Below are 18,567 nucleotides of genomic sequence, written 5' to 3'. Positions count from 1 at the left end.
GGCTGCAGTAATAAAATACTTGACTCTCTAACATCTCAAATTGCTGAAGGCTGTTAGTCTCAGTGCAGTTGGTTTTTAACATGGACCAGCAAAGAAAGATTAACATTTTCCTCGGTCAGGTATAAACCATCAGGCTTCGATGTGTTGGTGTGTTCAGAGAACTGTCTTTATTGTAAACTGGGGGAAGATTAGGCTTAAGTGTGAAACATAAAGATATACAAATAAAGGTCTTTGAGGTATTCAGGGGAAAGTTATTAGCTTAAATGATTTGGAGTTTCTCTTCCTAGTAAAATAGAGAGCAAAAGCATCCTACGGGTGGTACTGTGTGTCTGTGGTGGTACTAACATTTTTGTGAATATGGTCAGATTAGGTGCGTACAAGTTGATGCCTGGGCAGGAGAGGAAGGGGCTTTGGTTTCCCCTCCTCCCTGCTGTGACCTGATCAGCAAGTTGTGTTCAACATTTCTGTATTGACAAACTTGAAAGCTTTGCGCAGCCTCACAAGTTCAGGGTCTCAGAGTTGCTCCAGCTCATACATTAATGAAAAATCTCCCTAAAGATGAGTGTGAGGAGCTAGTGTGAATTTTCCAGTATTTGAGAACAGGATAGCACTCTGACGTGTGAGACTGTTCTTGATCTTACATGTGTATCAAGATGCAGAAATTCCCATTATTCTGTTCTTATATTTGAAGAGTTGGATCAAAGCAGTAAAAAATGAATATTCATGGTCTTTGGTTTGGCTAATAGTTCATGTTATCTGTTGGCCTCTGAATGTCATATCGTGCAATAATATATTTTCAATATTTTAGCTTAATGTTTCACTTTTGACTGTGTCATTTTCTTCTCTAATTTCAGTATTCCCAGGAGAAATCATGGATGAAAAGCTGTCTTACAAAGAATTTCTCGATCGCAATGACTCCTGGACGATGGATGATAGAGACCTGTGCTTTGAGTCACAGCCCGTGTTCAAACCCATGGAGATGGCTGGTATGACTGTATTACTCTTAAAACTGTAGCATCAGTTATTTTATGGGTTGTGTAACATGATAGCGCCCTAGCCTCTATCCCTAAGGGTGGTTTTGTTCTCTTGCCTTGTACTCTCGCCTATGTTCTTTAGGATGTGTTGCTCTGTTTTCCTAAAACGTGTAACATCTCGACACCAAAGTTAACGCAGCAGATCAAGCCCCTGACTGGCCCTAGAGCACAGTCTAGCTGGTTAAAAACGGAGTTGCTAGTCCGGCGTCTTAGAGCACAGAGTGTGGGTGAGCAGATCTCCCCCTGACTTGGCTCGCACGGCGATAGCAGTTTTTGGTTGACTCCCACAGTTTAACTGCTCTCGAGTACTGTGGCTTTCACTGCAAACCTCGCCAAAATTGTTGACAGCTGAAAGCCAGTCTTCCCTGGCTCTCAGGAGTGCCAGTTCCAGCGGTCACGTAGCTGTGTCTGCAGTGCAGGTCAGTCTGTTCCAGAGGCAGCCTGCGTAGCTGCTGACTCTCTTGAAAATTAGATGAACCTTGTGTAACTTGCCCCTGCAAAAAGATACCCTTTCACCCGACAACTTTCACCCAATTGTCTCTCATTTTTGAGAAAGCTTATGGGAAATTACTTGCTCTTGGAGGGTATGAGAAATGTGTGTGCTGCCCAGATAATAGGCAGTAAACCTGGGAAAGATATGGCTGAAACGGGATGAAACTTTTTTTTTAATATATTTTTGAGCACTGTAGACCTGCTGACTAAATTATTTTCTTGCTATCTGAATCTCATATTTACTAAGAGATTCTGTGAAGAAATTATATATTGTTACAAGGGTAAGAAATGATTCATGGAACAACTGGAACAAACGAGCCACTAATTTCTAAAACACAGTTGTTGGGTTTTTACCTCCTGTTGCTTTGTTAGATGAAATGGGATGTTGATGTAGTTATGCTCAATAGCCAGGTGACAAACTTACTGATTAGGAGCAATTTACACACCTAGCCCATCATCCAGTATTCTTCTGGCCTGAATATTGTGAATCTGTGGGTTATCTATTGCATGAAACCGCATTTCCTTAGGTTTCATGTCCTTGGAGTATCTTGCGCACCTGTACATGCGTAAGGTACCACGTATACTTCAGTATGGAAATATTCCTCCATACTGCTCTTCCTGGTACTGTGTAAACAAGAGATTCTGCTTAGAGGTTGGTCGATTCCCATAACTGAGCAGAGGGATGAGAGAGGATCGACAAGCTTTAAGGACTTGTCAGCAGAAGGAGAAAAATGTGAACAGCAGACTCGTAAAAGTCTGTGGGTTTATTAAATATTTTTATGCATATTCTTTGGAAAACAGTAGGATGATTTCCCTCCCAACAAGAGAATTCTGTGGTCAGTGGTGTAACAGGTCTCCCGACAGCATTGCTGTAATTCCTCCTTCCTTGGTGAGAAACATGGGAAATGCGAGCTCTGCCACTTCTGTGAGCAGCTGAAAGAGTGCGTTTGAGTCTGCTCTGGACTTCGCTGTCACACACTACAAACACCCTGTTGGGATCTGGCAGCGGGACCCAACCCTATGAAAGTAACAGTTATGAGCAAAAACGTACCTATATATTTTACACACTACCTGTAATAAAAAGACTTGTTTTAAAAATGTTGTTGTAATGTAGAATGAATAAAACTCAAACATTATCTAATTGCTTGCAAGCTTTGAAGTGCTTCAAGGCCTTTAATCACAAGTGTATCATGATTTATTACTGTAACAACAGGCAAATATCTAAACATGAAGAGTTCCTATTTAGATGCTCTACAGTAATATGCTTTTATTAGTCCACAGTCATTGGCAAATTGGAACTATGTCTCTGAACAGCGAAGGATATGAGTCTCTATGGAAGTGAGCTGAAAAGAAAAAGAAACTTTCGTAAATGTTTTGTCGATCTTACCTCCAGCTGTCTAGAAACAATACTCTCAGATTCTTAACATTTGTCTGGCTTCATAATATTCTAAACCAGCTGCAAATTTTGAGCAAGTAGGGAATTATTTTCAGGGCTTATTTAATGCAAGAACTGAAAATTTCCTGAACTGGCCATATCCCATCCATACAGTGCATCCTTACCCACCTGCCTTTCAATTTTCAGCTGCAATGTGTTTTGCTGGAAGCATCACCTTGTCATCAGCAGAGCAACATCCAGAGCTTACCAGTCACAAAAATGCTAACACTTGAGTAGGGCACAGGCCCACTTTGAGTCTGTGGAGGATCTTTGGAGATGGGAATCAAAAGTTCAGCCATAACTCCTCCTATTTCTCCCCTTTCTCCCTCTGGAGCAGAGTCAGGGTTTAATCTGGGTCACCCATTTTTGCGACATCATGTAGCTGCTGGACGAAGAGGGGAGATCATCAGCATCTCTTTGGGTTTTTAAATTGGTTACAGTCATGATGGTTTTTTGTGGGTTTTTTGTTTGTTTTGTTTTGTTTTTTTTTTAATTGGAAAAAAGGCAGTTATTTAGTCTTGGCAATACTGTTTTAAACAGCTTGACATTAAAATTTTCTACAATTTACTCTGAAGCAAGACGTTGTCTTGGCATCTCAAGTAGTCTGATAGATTTATAAAAGAATTCATGGAGCTCCCCTGATCTTGCCTTGGAGCACCATGGGCATGTGAACATTTGAAGTTTGGCTGTCATCCCCGCAGATAGCATGCCTGACATAAAAATGAGTAACAGCTGTCAAATGAATCCCTTCTAATTGTGCTTAACCGGAAGAAATCTGTGCAGTGTCTGAAAGTCGGTGACAGCCATTTTGGGAGCAGAGAGTTCTTCAGCTCCTGGGTAACGCAACCTGTGAGATAGTCGTGAGGAATGTCACTCGTCTGCAAGAGGCCACTTGAGTCAAAACCTCTCATTGCTCGGCTGTGCCTGTCTGGAGAGAAATGCAATGTACAGCTGGCGCAAGCCAGCAAGATGTGTTAGGAGTCATTGATCGTAAAACACATCCAGGTGTTTGTAAACTGTGGAATAATTTGTTTGAGGGGAATGCCACGTTTCCTTCCCCTTGCAGTGCCTTGCCCTTGACTGTGTTACGGTACAGTGACTAACTTGTGGAAGGGTCATCTTTGCTTCGTTTTGTTCTGTCAGTGAGGTCATCTGTCTACTCTCTGACTCATGGCATTTCAGTTAAGTAATCCATCCTATAAAGCCCAGCATGGTGGTTCTCTCTTCCTGTCTGGGTTTGAATGCCCATGCCGATTACTTGAGGGGAAAGAAGATGTGTACACACAAGAAATAAAACTTGCAGAAAAGGCATTTTCTCTTGCTGAATCCTCAGCTGCTAAAGTACCATCTTTTGCAGATGACATTGATATATCCACTTAAAACGCAGACCAAAACCAGAACAAAGCTAACACACGTTAAACCAACCAAAGCTGACACCAGACAACTTGCAAATGTGGACTGAAGATCCTGACAGCCTCACCAGTGCGTCCGGCCTGGAACTTATGGCGAAGGCTGCTCATCTGCCTGGGACACTGGGAAACGTGTTATCTTCCTCTCTGGCTTGTAACTTGGTTAAAATACTGGCCCGTAGTCAGTTTACACTGGTGTGCTGTTCTTGGGGAGGAGAGCATGCAGCGTACACAGGCTTTCCTTGGTCTGCTGCTGAGTTAACACATCCAGAGCTCAGCTGTTGTTCCTGACTCAGGTTAGCTGTACGTGTCCATCAGGTCAGAAACAGATGCGTCCTCCTTCAGAGGAGGAGATGGGTTCTCCATGCGACAGTCGTAATCTAAACTTTAGCCAGTTTTCCCTAGGAAGCAGTCCATGTTTTACTGTTGGGCATAAATTCTAATTACAAAGGTGTTTGCCTCTGGTAAATAATCTTGAAAGCAGCTTTCCCTCGGAAGTCCAGTGGTGGTGTCAGGTGCATCTTCATCTTGTTTTTTAAATAATCTCACTCTGCATCATGTCTTCCCCCTGTGTGGTGACACTGGCCTTGTTCTTGTCTCCTGCCAGACCCCTTCAGCATGCACAGAGGGGAGAATCTGCCTGATTTATCGTTTCCTACTGACATGAAGAATGTGCCGCTGTTCACAGACCATGTTGATGCTTCCAGAGACGTCCATGGTGAGTTCCTCCTCAGCATTTGTCCCTGATGGTCAGGTTTTGGTGTTTTCTCTATTGACTTTCATGTACTGAAAACTATTACGCTGCTAAGTGCACAGACTATATAATCTCTTCACATGATTTTGTAAAATTTTTTTGCCTAAAGCCATTCCAATAGCTACTTCCAGGAAGGTTTTTTTTGAAGTATATTTAGGCAGAAGGAGATAGGACATCTAGACAAGTTGAGTTGAAGCAGGAGTTACCAGTGGCTCTTATCTTCATGGCTAGAAACCAAATACACGTGAACTTTTTCCACAAAGTGGTCTTCAGTGTTTGGACTATTGGAGCTTAAGCAGTTAATAACCAGAATTCACAGGAGCAGAAGCAGAAAGCGAAAGGGAAATAATTTGCCTGTGTTTACTGTCTTATACCTTGTTAAAAAATTATATATGCATACGTAATTTACAATGCAGTTCGTAAAGGTGAGCTAATTGAGAGAGTTGCTTTACAAACTTAATCTAAACTGCTTGCAAGCAGAACAGAATAGTTTATTTTCCAAGTGTTGCCTAGACTTTAAATTTTGGAGGGGAGTCACTAGGGTTGGCATAGTGATTAACAAATGGTCTTCTTGTTTCATTAGCACCACATGGACCTATGATGGTACCTGAACAACCTTTCTTGGGGCCCCTGTATTCTCCTGCAGAGGCTCTAGACCCCTCAGCCTTCATTGGCCTGGATTCAACTGCAGAATTTCTGCAAGACAAAGCAGGTAAGACGGAGATGTTTGTCTTGCTAGCTAGGTTTGAAGGATATGCAACTGGAAGATTTTTGTGTATTAGTCCTAAAGAATCTTGGTGGGGGAGTTAAGTAAAAGGAGTCAAGATTAGAAAGTATCCTATTGGCAATGACAGCTCTTGGTTCAGTGTGAATGCTCTGAAGATGTTAGGAGATCACAGAATCACAGAATGGTTGAGGTGGGAAGGGACCTCTGGAGGTCATCTTGTCCAACCCCCCTGCTCAAGCCGGGCCACCTAGAGCTGGTTGCCCAGAAGGATTGAGCAAAGAACCTGCTCTGTCAGGTCCTGGAGTCAGTGCTGATTATAACTCTTCTCTGATGCAAGCTTTCACTAACAATAATCACAGAAGAACTCGATGTTCTGGTACCATTCTTAAAGGGAACTGAAAAGTTACCTGAGAATGAACTCACAAAACAGCAGGGTCAATACCTTCAACTGAAAAAATAAAGCAGCGTTAGTGTTAGTGGCAGGACTAAATGTGCTTGTTTTCCATAGTGCCTGAAGAACATTGGATGGGAGCTCAGCATGATGTGAAGGGACCAGATGCCTCTTTCTTTGTTGAGCCACCAGGTAAAAATAGTTTTGACTTGATCTGCAGGAACCATCTATAGAGAGTTTCTGAACAGCAGAAGCAGAGCTTCTCTTCTCATGTACCTTTTCAAGAAACGCAAGGCTGTAATGGAGTGAAGTGGGACCTGACCAAAACACTGTTTCTGGTTCTCAAATCAATTTAGAATAGAAATGCGTGTTTCAGAGAGATGTTACTTAACACACATTTTTTGGTTTAGTGCTGTAAGGGGTGGGGAGAACCCTGCATTTTATAGACTGTTTACTTCTAAGTTAGGGTAACAAATTCAATATATGCAGTTCCAAGCCCAACTGTCAGTAGATACTAGTGGCATGCCCTTTTGGGGGCATATCATGTAGCAGGGCTTTAGCCCACTGAAAACACGCCCTTTCATGGGCTTTGGGGAATTAAGTTAGCAGATGTAGATGTATGCAAAAAAATATGTTCAGCAGCAAGCTCTGTGGATTCCAGACTGTCTCTCCATCCTGAGTGTCTCCATCACAGTGCAGGTACTGTAAATTCTAGCTGGGATCTGTGTTCAAGCATTACTTGACACTAAAATAATAAATGGGATGAATAAAATTTACCCTTGAGAAGAAATTCTAAAACTGGAACTTTACTACTGTCAAGGATTCTAGTCTTTGTACACACTGAGAGTCAAATCTGCTGACTTGAGCAGTAAGTCAGAGCACTTGCGTTTACTGCTTCGAAGGGTCGGTGCAGCTGAGGGCACCAACAAACATAATTTTGGCTCATGCATAATCAACAGAATTTTAAACTAAATTCTAATTGCAAATCTATGTGCTCTGTCCAATTATCTTTAGATTGTGGTTACAGTTAAATCTTTGAAGTTCCATTGAGTAAATAATTCCATTGCGGTTGCATTTATATTATGATATTTGATGCATAATGGAATCTTTATTGCTGATTTTGGTGAAGAAGCTAAGAGGGGAGTAGTTTAACACTGGTCCTAGGAAGGTATTTCTGGAGCTGGTGGCTCTGCCTAGGGCTCAGGGTAGAACTGGGCTGCTTTGTAACTGAACGTTGCTCAACTTCGTCACAGCAGTAGCTTCTCTCAAGATACAAGTGTTCTCCTAGGTATTGTACAAAGTAATCTTCTGAAAATTGACAATAAAAACCGATTCTGTTTTTGTCTGACCCGGCTGGGATGCTGAAGTGGGGGAGCTTACTCATCAGGGTTGGTGCTGCAGGCAGCACGGACCAGGCAGCATCTTGAGAGGGTGATTCACATCCTGACAGCTCCAGAAGAGAAAGCTGTTTGCTAAGATCTGCGTGCTTAATCGAACTTTGTTTTGTATGCCCAGTGCCCCCCACAGTGACGGAAGCAATAAAGGCGAATTTGCCGGAAAGCCCTGCAGCAGTGGCTCCCGGTTTCGTTCCTACTGCAGTACCGGCATCCCCAGGAAAAGCTGATGCTACTGATGGACCAAAAGGTGCGGCATCAGGTAAAGTTGCCCCTGTCTAAAGATTGGTGCTGGGTTTGGGCCCTTCATGAGCAAGCTGTAATGGTGGAAAAAGTCATGGGATTGCCTCTTCTGAAGGAAACACAGCAAGGTAATAACAAATTCCATTGTGGCTGAAGGTTTATGATACCTGAATTGTGTTGTTGAGAAATGGAAAATCTACTCAACTTTTCAACTCTTGTGTCACAGTCCAGTAACTGATTTAATGATTCTTCACTTTCTCAAAATATTAGCTCCAGAAAAATGTTAAGGTGTCTCAAGAACGTGGTTATACCGCTAGTGCCGATGCTATACGTAAATACCTTGAAAACTCTCCATTTTAAAGACTCTCGTTAAAACAGAGTTTTTAAGGTATTTAGATACAGCAGCAGACTCATGGTACATTTTGCAGTGGTCTTTGTCCGGTTTCTTTATGCTTTATTCCATTTATTTATTTCCATGATTTACCAGGGAGCATCCATAGTACTTTTAATATCTATTTCTTTACTGTCTTTTTCTTCTGTAAAATCACAATCTTTAAATTTTATTTTGGAGAGGATCATGATATCACTTCAAAAAAAAAAAAAAGGCAAAACCAAATGAAAGCTAGTGCATAATGGATCTTTTTGGTTTGGTTCACTAGAATATTGGTTTTATCTAAATGGGTCCTGAAGTGCTATTTTAAAATGGACTTTTTCCATTTTTCTAATTTCTTTCCTTTTTCAGTTTAAGTGTCTAATTTAAGATTTAATATATTTTCCATTGTTTGGGGAGGATATTTTTAGATGTGACTCAAACAATCAGTAGAGATTTTATTTCTCAGCAATGTATGTGAGATGTTCAGGTCACTGTGCTGCATTACACAGAGTATGGGTAGTGCTTGGGGCTGTTGAAATTAATAGGTGCAGAAGAGAAATCTAGTGCTTCTGGCTTTTGATAATTTGTAAAAACTTGCCTCTGGACAGCCGAAATGTTAAACTAAAACTGACTGAAAAAACTCCTTTAAGGGGATTTTATGAAAATGCTAACTTAAATGCAGAGGTTTGACGGTACTGTGAGCTGACAAATGTTATTTTGAAACTAACAGCTCAGTGTTTAGTAGATATTATGTAAAAAATGAATGAGGCCAAGTTGCGCATGAAAGAATAAAGGGCAGCTGGTGATTCACTGGATGGCAGTGTCTTTTGTGTCGGGAGTGCTCAACTTGCAGCACCATACCACCCGTGAACAGCATAAACAATATTTAAAATGAAGTGCGTGTGGCTCTGGAATGTTTCAGGACTTTTTCCGCTGTTGGAATACACAGCTGGGCTCTTAAAGGTGACACCAAAAGTTTCTGTGTCCTGCTAAAAAACCCTCATTGTGATTCCTGTATATATTCTGTTGGAATGTGTTGCTCGCAGTGGATCCAGCAGCTCTGGTCTCTTGCCAGCTACGTAGCATCAGGTAGCTTTTAAATGAAAACAATGCATCTTCTGGCTGATGTGTATTAGGAGCAGACAGATGTCTAACACTGCAGTCAAGGATACAAAACAAGGCACGTAAGGCTGTAGTACAAAAAGCACTTGGGTGCATTGAGGAGTGTCATCAAGACTAGTACAACTTGAGTGCACTGGTATAAGGGAGGGGAGAAAGTGATGCTGAAAGACAAGAAGAAAGACAGGGAGCAAAAGCCCTGTCTTCTCTAGTCGTAAAACCGCACTGTCAGGTATTTACATTCTGTATTTTTGTTGATTTCTGTGATCTGTGTTTCTGTAGCAGATGCAGCGTGTGTTCCTGCCTCGGATGTCATGTTTGTTTCTGCAGAAAAAGCTGGGTCCTTTCTTGCAGGAGATACCAAGCCTCCTCAAGCTCTGGATGCTGGATTTGCACCTCCAGCAGAAGCCAGCCCTCTTCAGGCTATGGACGTTGGATTAGCTCCTGCACCAGAAGCCAAGCCTCCTAATGCTGTCAATGATGCATCTGCCCCAGTGGCAGATACTGGCTTCACCCCAGCAGCAGATGCTACGTCCCATTATGCTACAGATCTGGAGTTTGCCCCAGCAGAAGATGCAGGGTTTGCCCCAGCAGCACATGCAGAATCTTACCATGCTATGGATTTGGCATTTGCCCCCGCAGCAGATGAATCTCACCATGCTATGGATTTGGCATTTGCCCCCGCAGCAGATGAATCTCACCATGCTATGGATTTGGCATTTGCCCCCGCAGCAGATGAATCTCACCATGCTATGGATTTGGCATTTGCTCCAGCAGCAGATATTAAATCTCATCATGCTATGGATTCTGAGTTTGCACCAGCAGCAGATGCAGAGTTTGCCCCTGCAGCAGAAGTCAACCATCGTCATGCTATGGATTCTGGCTTTGCTCCTGTAGCAGAAGCTAAGCCTCTTCCTGCCATGGATTCTGGGTTTGCCTCTGCAGAAGCTAAGTCTGTCTCTGTAGCTGACACCAAGGTTGCTGCATCTGAAGAGCTGATGACGTCTGAGTCTTCTCTTGACCAAGACAAGTCACCCATCAACAAGCCTCCTGCAGGTGAGCGTGTATGCCTGAAAGCTTCGTTTAGGCTTGAAATAGAGCAAGTGGTGTGAGAAGGCCCCTCTAAGTTGACATAGCGCTAGCAGCAACGCTCCTGGTAGTGCATAGTGATGGCCACACAGATGCACAATTTGTCGTAAGACTGTCAAATAAAAAGCATGGGTTTTTAGTAGTTAAGATTATGATACACCTTGCATAAAACGTCTTAAGTAGAGCTCAGATCTGTTGTCAAGATACAGACAGAGGAAGTGCTTCACGAGGATTTTTCGCTTATAAAATGTAAAACTACAATATGTGAATGATTTTTTTTTTTTTTTACTTGGCATTCTTAGCAGTGATGTATGTTTTTTAGGACAGCCATAGAGACATTTTCGTTCATCCCTGTATACTTACTTCTGTATCACTATCATCCTCAGCATATACAGAAACCCCTGCAGATCCTGTAGGACGTGGTGTTTTTGAACAAAGCTGCTTATCTTGAAAATAGTTTCTGAATAGACTGATAGGGTTTGTTGATAATTTGGTGTCATTTCTTTGGAATGACTATTGATGTCGAAATGGCGAGGCAGGCATTTTGGTTTTTTCCACGTCGTGGTCAATGAGTTTTCTGCACTGCATAGATTTCTCAAAGGACACTGTCCTTTCAGAGAGAAAACAACAGTCAAAATACAACGAATAGTACTGGGCAGAGGCAGTATATGTGGATTGATTGCAGAAGGAGTTGGAGTGAGATCTTTTCTTTTCTTTCTTACTTCTAATACTCTTTAGTTTAATGATAGAAATAAATTTCAAAAGAGAGAAGTTTTAACAAAAAAATCCCTACTAGAATGTAGTAACTGAGGCATAGGTGTGTGAATGAAAGAGTAAATACCAGACAATACAGGAAGATTTGCTTTAGCAGAACACTTAGGCTTTCGGGAGGGGAGAGCTGGTAGAAAATGATCCTAAAAAGCAGATTACCACTGTTTTGAAAGTGAGGAAAACCTTTTGTTTCTTGTGGAAGATAAGAAATAGGTGAGGAAGTGATTTTTATCTTGCTTAATCTGATCTAAATTAAAAATAATATGAATTTTTATTCTTTACATTCTGTTTGCAGAAGCAACTGCAAATGTGGCACAAGAATCGAAAGTCCCAGAAGCTTGTGTTGATCTTTTAGAGAAAGCTAAAGACAGCAGACCACCTCCCAGCCACCACGAAGAGCATCTTCCAGGACAGACAAACCACCTTTCAGAACCAGCAGGTGAGAAGTGCAAACCACAGTATAAAACTGGAGCCAGCCCTTTGCTATCAGCTAATTCTGCCCCACCACCTGAGTTCTTTCTCACAGACACTCTTCTCCTGTCCTTATCAAGGAAAAAGCAGCAAAAGTTTCGTTTCAGGGAGGTTATTGGTGTGTGCTAACATGGGGACTGTTATAAATAGATGGTAGTCTTAACTAATTTGAAATTACCATCGTATAACTTGTCTTTTCCTCATCCATAGTTGTTGTACCAACATCTGTCATAATTTTTATTTCTATTTAAAATTTAAATAAAATTAATTACATATAGAACTGTTCTCCAATGTAATTATGTTTTACAAATTAAAACTTGTTATAATTATGTGTAGCTAGGAATTTTGTATTTTCTGCATGAATATATTCTAAGGTATATATGAATACTAGATGATTAGCATTAGAAAGGGACTCCAGACTGATAATGGAGTATATTCTGGATTTGAATTCCAGTGGGAAGCTAGTATAGCCTGAATTCAGTTGATTACAAAGCAGGGGAAGAAACACCAAACAAACAAACCCTCACCCTCTGCCTAAGCCCCAAGACAGTATTTGCTTCATGTTTTATCTCCACCTTGGCATGTCTGCCAAAATATAAAATTGCTGCTTAAAATGGGATTGTGAGGAGATAATACATAGTAGACTACTATATCTTATAAACTTCATTCCTATTAAAAATAAAATAAAACCTATACCCTTTCCAAGGGCTTGCTTTTAAACTGCAGGTTGCCTGTATTTATAAGAACTGAAACATTCTGTTCATATTTTTCATATTTCAGTTCCAGTAGAAGCAAAAGAAGCTGTTGCACTAGAAAATAAAGACCTCCTTCCAGAAAAATCTGTTACTACTGTGGATGTTGCTGTTACAGAGAAACAAAAGGGGGAGGCTGAACACAACCATGTCCAACATGCAGAACCTCAGCAAGAAAAAACCCTGCAAGAGCCCACAGGTAGAATATAAATAATAATTCAGTTTTAGAATGGAAATATCGTCTGTGAACTATTCACCTCTTCCTACTGACAGTGTTGCCACTTGAGCAAGCAGAAATCTTTTTTGCACAAGCAGCCCTGCGGTTCTTTGCATTCCTCGGTGATTCTGCTTTGTCTCTAATCCCTGCCCTCTTAAATACTCTTTTCCCCTCCATGTTCACCAGACTAAAAGCCCAAATATGGGTGCTACTAGTACTTTATCACTGGGACTGGCTTATATCTTTTCTGCTGTAGAATTTAAAAGCTCACCGTCTTTTGCCATTACTGCTAGCTTTTGTTTTGGTATTAAATAGGACCATTAATTCTTATTACGATATTCCTAGTGAAGACCTCCTTCCAAATTGAGTTTTGTAATTACCAAAGGAAAATGTAATTTTTTTTTTCCTGCTCCACTAACCCAGCCTCTCCAGTGAGCTGTTATTGCTTACACTTGTGACTGGAGGCTGATTTGTGGGCCAGGGCTCTCTGACAAATGACTGATGCTCTCTTTAAAATCAGTGGCTTGTAGCTAAGGAAACCTAGCGCTGCCTATAACGGAGTACAGCAAACGACTTCTGTTACGCAGGTTCTGCCTTTCACTGCTTCCACCGTGGGTGCTGTGGGAAACTTAGCTTTTTTGCCCCCCCTTCCCCATTATGCCCCTTCTCTCTTCCCTAGTCTCATCTTTCCACTAAACTTCTGTTGTCACATTTTGGAAGGATGCCAGCTAGAGATATAAAAAGTGTATCTGTTATCTCGTCTTGCTAAGACGAAATGGATGCTTAATGCATTTTTAAAAAGCTATAGCATGTCCCTACAAGAACTGTTGCTTTTTGGTGGGGTAAGAGCATGTATCAGGAATTATGTGTTTTTAAATAGCATTGACGTATTTATCGGAAGTAGTTTAAATAGGTTTTGCGTGTAAATGTCTATCCCAGCCCTTACTGAGGTGGCTTTAGAATTAGTGTGGTATCAGTGCTGGAAAATTCTGCATATGTGACTGTATGGACTGTTTTAGATGGCTAAAATCACATATATAGTATATTTATTTTTTTATAAAGCAAATAGTCGCTTTGATGTTTGAGCAGGCTTCCTGTATTCCAGGTCTACCTACTGCACAAATAAGGCAAGCTAACAAATCAAGTGAACGTAGGTTTGGCAGAGCAAAACCTGCACCAGTGCCTATTACAGATGTACCAGAGGAACGTCTAATAGGTCTCCCACAACAGAAGAGTACTGACCCAAAAGTAGACCCCTATTCTGTAGTGGAACTTGGATGTGTTGCTGGAACATCCCCTCGCACTAGGGCTTCACATAAAAAGGGAACTGAGCAGCCATCCAATGTGCTGTCGGAGTTTGTGGAGAGCTGCAGAGATGTACCCAGGGAGAGCTGGGATTTGGAAGGTTCTCTGGCCATTGTGAAGAAAAAGAAAAAGAAACCAAAACAAAAGAGAAACCAGCTGCCAAGAACAATGGAGTTCTGGGATGAAAATGTAACAGTCTCAAAAGCTCCTAGAAATTCTCCATTTGCTGTTGAACTGCAAAAAACAGATGTCTGTCCCGTAGTGCCTGCTGAAGCTCGCAAAGAGCAGTCAATTGCCTCAGGAAGCAGAGTTTCAGATATGCCGAAGGATGCTAAAATAATACCTGGAGGTCGTATCCTGGATGAGCAAAATGCCTTCTCAGTGCCAGCACCAGGACAGCAGGTCCAAAAACCCAGCGTGCCGTTAGAATCTGCGTTGGATGCAAAAAATGGGGACGTCATGAAACCAGAAGAAATGAGAGATGACAGTTTGATGTTGCAATGTAAAGGCAAAAGAAAAGAGGTTCCCTTGCAGCAGGTAGGCAAGACTAAGGTGGGGGAATCTGTTACAGCAAAGGTGCCAACCAAGCCTATGGGAAGAGATTTTCTTCATAAAAATGAAAAGAGGGAGTACAAGGAGTCAAAATGTGCTGACCTGACACCATCTCTTTCAGAAGCAATCAATCTAAGCAAAGTAGAAAATCCTTTAGAGACCAACCCTTCAGAATTGCTCCTTTCTGATAAGGATAAGGAGGCTAAATGCACATCTCCCAGGCGTGAAGCATTCAGTGACACTGTCCACCGTGAGCTTCAGACTTCCAGTGGGTCACTGGAAGAAGCAGCAAAGAAAAGAGGTATTTGTGAAAAAAGCAAAGGGGTTGAAAAGGAATCCCTCAAACAGCCTGCTCTTCTAGAGGCTACAGCCCCGTCGGACAAGCTTCCTAACGAGCCAAAGGCAGCTGATGAAACTAAAACCGTATCCTCCGATAAGTGCATGGCCATTGACTTTAGTACTGCAGAGGGAGTACTGAAGACTCCAACAGATACTACTAGAACGCCTGTTACACCATTAGTTTTACCAAACCCTGAGGAAGTCACTGCTTTGCAAAACAGAAAGGCTGGCAGTTTTTCAGAGCAGCCGTTTCTTCTGTCGGCTAAGTCTGATGCAACCGAACCTCCCGTCTCTGCTGAAGCAGTGGACAGAGTGACGGTAGCAGATTCCCCTGATAAAAACAAAGGGAAAGGATTTATTGCATTAGAGCAGCAGACTGGAAAAGATCTCAATATTGCACGTGGGATGGACAGACCTAAAAAAAAGCGTGGTGAAGGGAAAGTAAAAAAAATCAAAAGCTTCTCTGAGCAGATGATGCTTTCGGAGGATGTAAGCAAACTTACTGAGGGAGTGAGGACAGATGAGACCACAAAAGAAACAACTTTCCCTGATAAAGGCAGAGGTTATACTGCAAGAGGACCTCCATCAGTAAGCATTACACATGCTTATCCTGCAGACAAGCAAAAAAAAAGAGGTAGTGATGGAAGAAGTAAAAAAGGTGAAAGAAGCTTTTTCCAGCAGCCTTTTCTTGAGAATAAGATGGACCCAAGTAGTTTTCCTGACATAACTGATAAAACTAAGGAAGTTAGTTTTAGTGATAAAGGCAGAGAGGGGGGCTGTATCACTGCTGAGTGTTTTCAGGAGAATACATCAGATGTGACTAAAAGGCAAAGGTCAATTGAACTGGTAACAGAGAAGCCTAAAGAAAGCGCTGGAAAAAATGAAATAGCTGATTTGGGTGCTTTAGACCAGCCGTTCCTGCTGGAGAGTAGGACAGAGGAAGCAAAGCATCTTGCTATGGCTGACACAATCAGCAAAACAAAAGAGGTAAATTTGATTAATAAAGAGGCTGGAATTACTTCTGTAGGTGAATCAGTTGTGATAAATTCTGATGCAGCACTGGTGGCAGACAAACCTAGAAAGAGGTGTAGTGATGGGAAAAGAAAAAAAACTGACAGAAGCCCTTTGGGGCAGGCAGCTGTCCTGGATGCTGGGGTGGAAACAAGCAATCTTCCAAGCAAAGAGAAGGTGGCTGGAAGCACAAAAGAAATGACCTTTGATAAAGATAAGGTGTCTGGTTTTGAAAGAGAGCTTTTGCTGGAGAATCTGACAGGTATAACCAAAGAGATGCTGGAAAAGCCTGAAATACAGGGTGGGAATAGAAGAAATTTCTCTAATCAGCCGGTTCTTTCAGGTGATAAAATAGAGACAGCAGAGCCAGAAATAGTCAACACTAAAGAAACTTGGCCCATGAATAAAGGTAAGGAACTAGATACATCTGAGCCTCTCCCGGCGCGCAGGACAGATGCAGCTGCGGCACACAGTCCCACCAGGGAACTGGTGATGGACAAGACTAAGAAAAAAAGTAGAGATGTGAAAGGCAAAAAGGCTGAAAATAGTCTTGAGCACTCCGTTGCACTAGGTGCAGGTAACATCCCTGCAGAAGAGGTGGGAAATATTAAACAAACTCAGTCTTTTGATAAAGGCAAAGAGACTAATTCCAGTACTTTAGCAAGTCTGCTAGGTGACCTCACTGATACTACTAAAGTACAAGCTCCTGCTATACCTCTGGAGCCAGAAAAGTCACACACAAGTAATAAAGAGAAATGCAAAAAGGTGGGGGCTAACTTTCAGCAGCCATATCTTCCGGAGTATAAAGCAGGTGCAGAGATGTTTCCTCCTCGTGACGTGGAGATAACTGATAAATCTGAAGCAGAAAGTCCCACTCCTTGCAGCGTGGGGGTTGGGCTACCTATCCTAGAGCATCCAGCAGTGGCAGATCACGCTTTGGCCACAGTTACTGATAGATCTAAAAAGAGGGGTTATGATGGAAGTAGTAAAAAGGCTAAAAATGCCTCTGAGCAGCCTGTTTTTCTAGAGCCAACACCAAACAGGAGGCAAGTACAGCCTCCCATAGGATCTGAGATGGAATATGGAATGGAAGACATGGTAGATGAAAACAGAAATATTAAAAATTTTCCCATTGGCCCTCAAATGCTTTGGAATAATAAAGGAAACGACTTTGAATCCTTTGCTCAGACTGCAGTAACTGGCCCTGGTGGCACTGGCAATGTTTCTTCTGGCTTCCCAAAGCAGACAGGCGAGGGTGCAAGAAGTAAGGGGCTTCCTCCTCCTGAAGCGGTAGCAGAGAACAGCAGCAAAGAGCCTGGGTCTGGTGCGAAGAAGGAGATACAGACGCAGAAATCTTGTGAGCAACCGATCAATCTGGGACACAATGAGCCTGGAAAAGAGGTTTTGAAGAAAGATGGTAAAACCAAAGAGGCTGGTTCCCAGGATGGGAGTGAGGCAGGTAAACCGCTTTCTTTGGATCATTCAATTAAACAGGCCATTAAATCAAAAAAGGATGAAGTTCACCTTTCTCCTGCAGCAAAGGGGGATGATAAAGAAATAAGAACCACTGATAAAAAGCACAACACTGACAGCACTTCCTCGGACCTTCCTCAGAAGGTGGCAGATTCAAAAAATAGACCAGCTCCTGTAGGTGCCAAAGGGACAGAGAAACTAGAAGCAACCATTTCTTCTGGAGAGAAGGACACTGGGTGCGTTTGCCCAGAACTTGCAGCGATACCAGAGAGCAAAGCAGAAGCAGCCGGGTCGCAGGCTGTGGCAGAAGCATTGGTGGAGAATAAAGTTGAAGAGACTGAGCTGGCTGGAGGCAAGAAGAGTGAGCAGAGCTCACTGAAGTACCCGGGCAGTTTGGACAATAAAACGGTTGAGGCAGAGGCTTCTGCCAATCTGACAGCTGCCCAAACAACCAAAATAAGTCCTAAAGATAACAATAAAGGTCATTCTCAGCCTGCAGAAGAGGATGCTGCTCGCAGTGGGGAAGCTCACCTGAAGGATGCCCCGGCATTGAAGTCTGAAGCAGATAAACCTGAAGACACAACTAAAGAAAAGGAGGAGGAATGTGAACAAAAAGCTGTGAAGGAGGCAAAGAAAGAGAGAGTTAAAGCAGCAGAGCAGATAAAAGGCTACATGAGACCCACAAAGTCAAGAGGGGTGCCAACTCTGCCAGCCAGGTCTGCTGCTCCAGACCGAGAGAAACAAAAGCAGCTGAAACCCACTGGTATGAGCCGGCAGAGGCAAGAAAAAGGTGTGTGTTTGCGATTTGAGCTAGCAGCAGTAATCCAGACAGCTTGCGTGCAAGACCTTGCTATTTGTCAGTGCGTTGGCATGAATACATAATTGTTAATCCTATGTGGCACAAGCGAGTGTGGCATGACTGGTTTTTTGGCTGATCTTAAAAGGCTGTTAGTTCTGCTTGCCTGTCTCACAGTGCTAATTCCCAAAATTTGAAGGATTGACAGCTTGGTCGAAGTTTGAGAACTCTGATTTTTTTTTTTTTTTTTTTTAATTCATTCAGTGTTAGTTTTACATATGTATTGTAGAATATTTAAGTAAACTTGACTTTTTGGTGTTAAGTTACATGAGCTTCTTACCATCCAAGACTGAAAGTGACCTTCATCTGCGGTGCAACAGTGAATCATCGTGATCACTCAATAGCACTGTATGCCACTGG

At 42.2% G+C, this 18,567-nt stretch overlaps 1 protein-coding gene across 3 annotated transcripts in view; it reads left to right on the top strand.

Moving 5' to 3' along the window:
- MAP4 (microtubule associated protein 4) overlaps positions 1-18,567 on the top strand; it is a 166,683-nt gene that overhangs the window by 97,654 nt on the left and 50,462 nt on the right. Inside the window, exons 6-14 of one of the 3 annotated variants that reach the window (XM_075144436.1) lie at positions 855-986; positions 4,978-5,088; positions 5,708-5,836; positions 6,360-6,434; positions 7,758-7,898; positions 9,654-10,427; positions 11,527-11,670; positions 12,483-12,653; positions 13,777-18,141. In XM_075144436.1, the coding sequence (XP_075000537.1) occupies positions 855-986; positions 4,978-5,088; positions 5,708-5,836; positions 6,360-6,434; positions 7,758-7,898; positions 9,654-10,427; positions 11,527-11,670; positions 12,483-12,653; positions 13,777-18,141 (6,042 nt within the window). The remainder of the gene's footprint in view (positions 1-854; positions 987-4,977; positions 5,089-5,707; positions 5,837-6,359; positions 6,435-7,757; positions 7,899-9,653; positions 10,428-11,526; positions 11,671-12,482; positions 12,654-13,776; positions 18,142-18,567) is intronic. The other 2 variants (XM_075144438.1, XM_075144437.1) reach the window with 2 other exon arrangements.

Source organism: Calonectris borealis, chromosome 2 (genome assembly GCF_964195595.1).
Source record: "Calonectris borealis chromosome 2, bCalBor7.hap1.2, whole genome shotgun sequence".
NCBI classification, from domain to species: domain Eukaryota; kingdom Metazoa; phylum Chordata; class Aves; order Procellariiformes; family Procellariidae; genus Calonectris; species Calonectris borealis.
The sequence above is the reverse complement of the archived record's forward strand: the minus strand, read 5'-3'. Positions and strand labels throughout refer to the sequence as shown.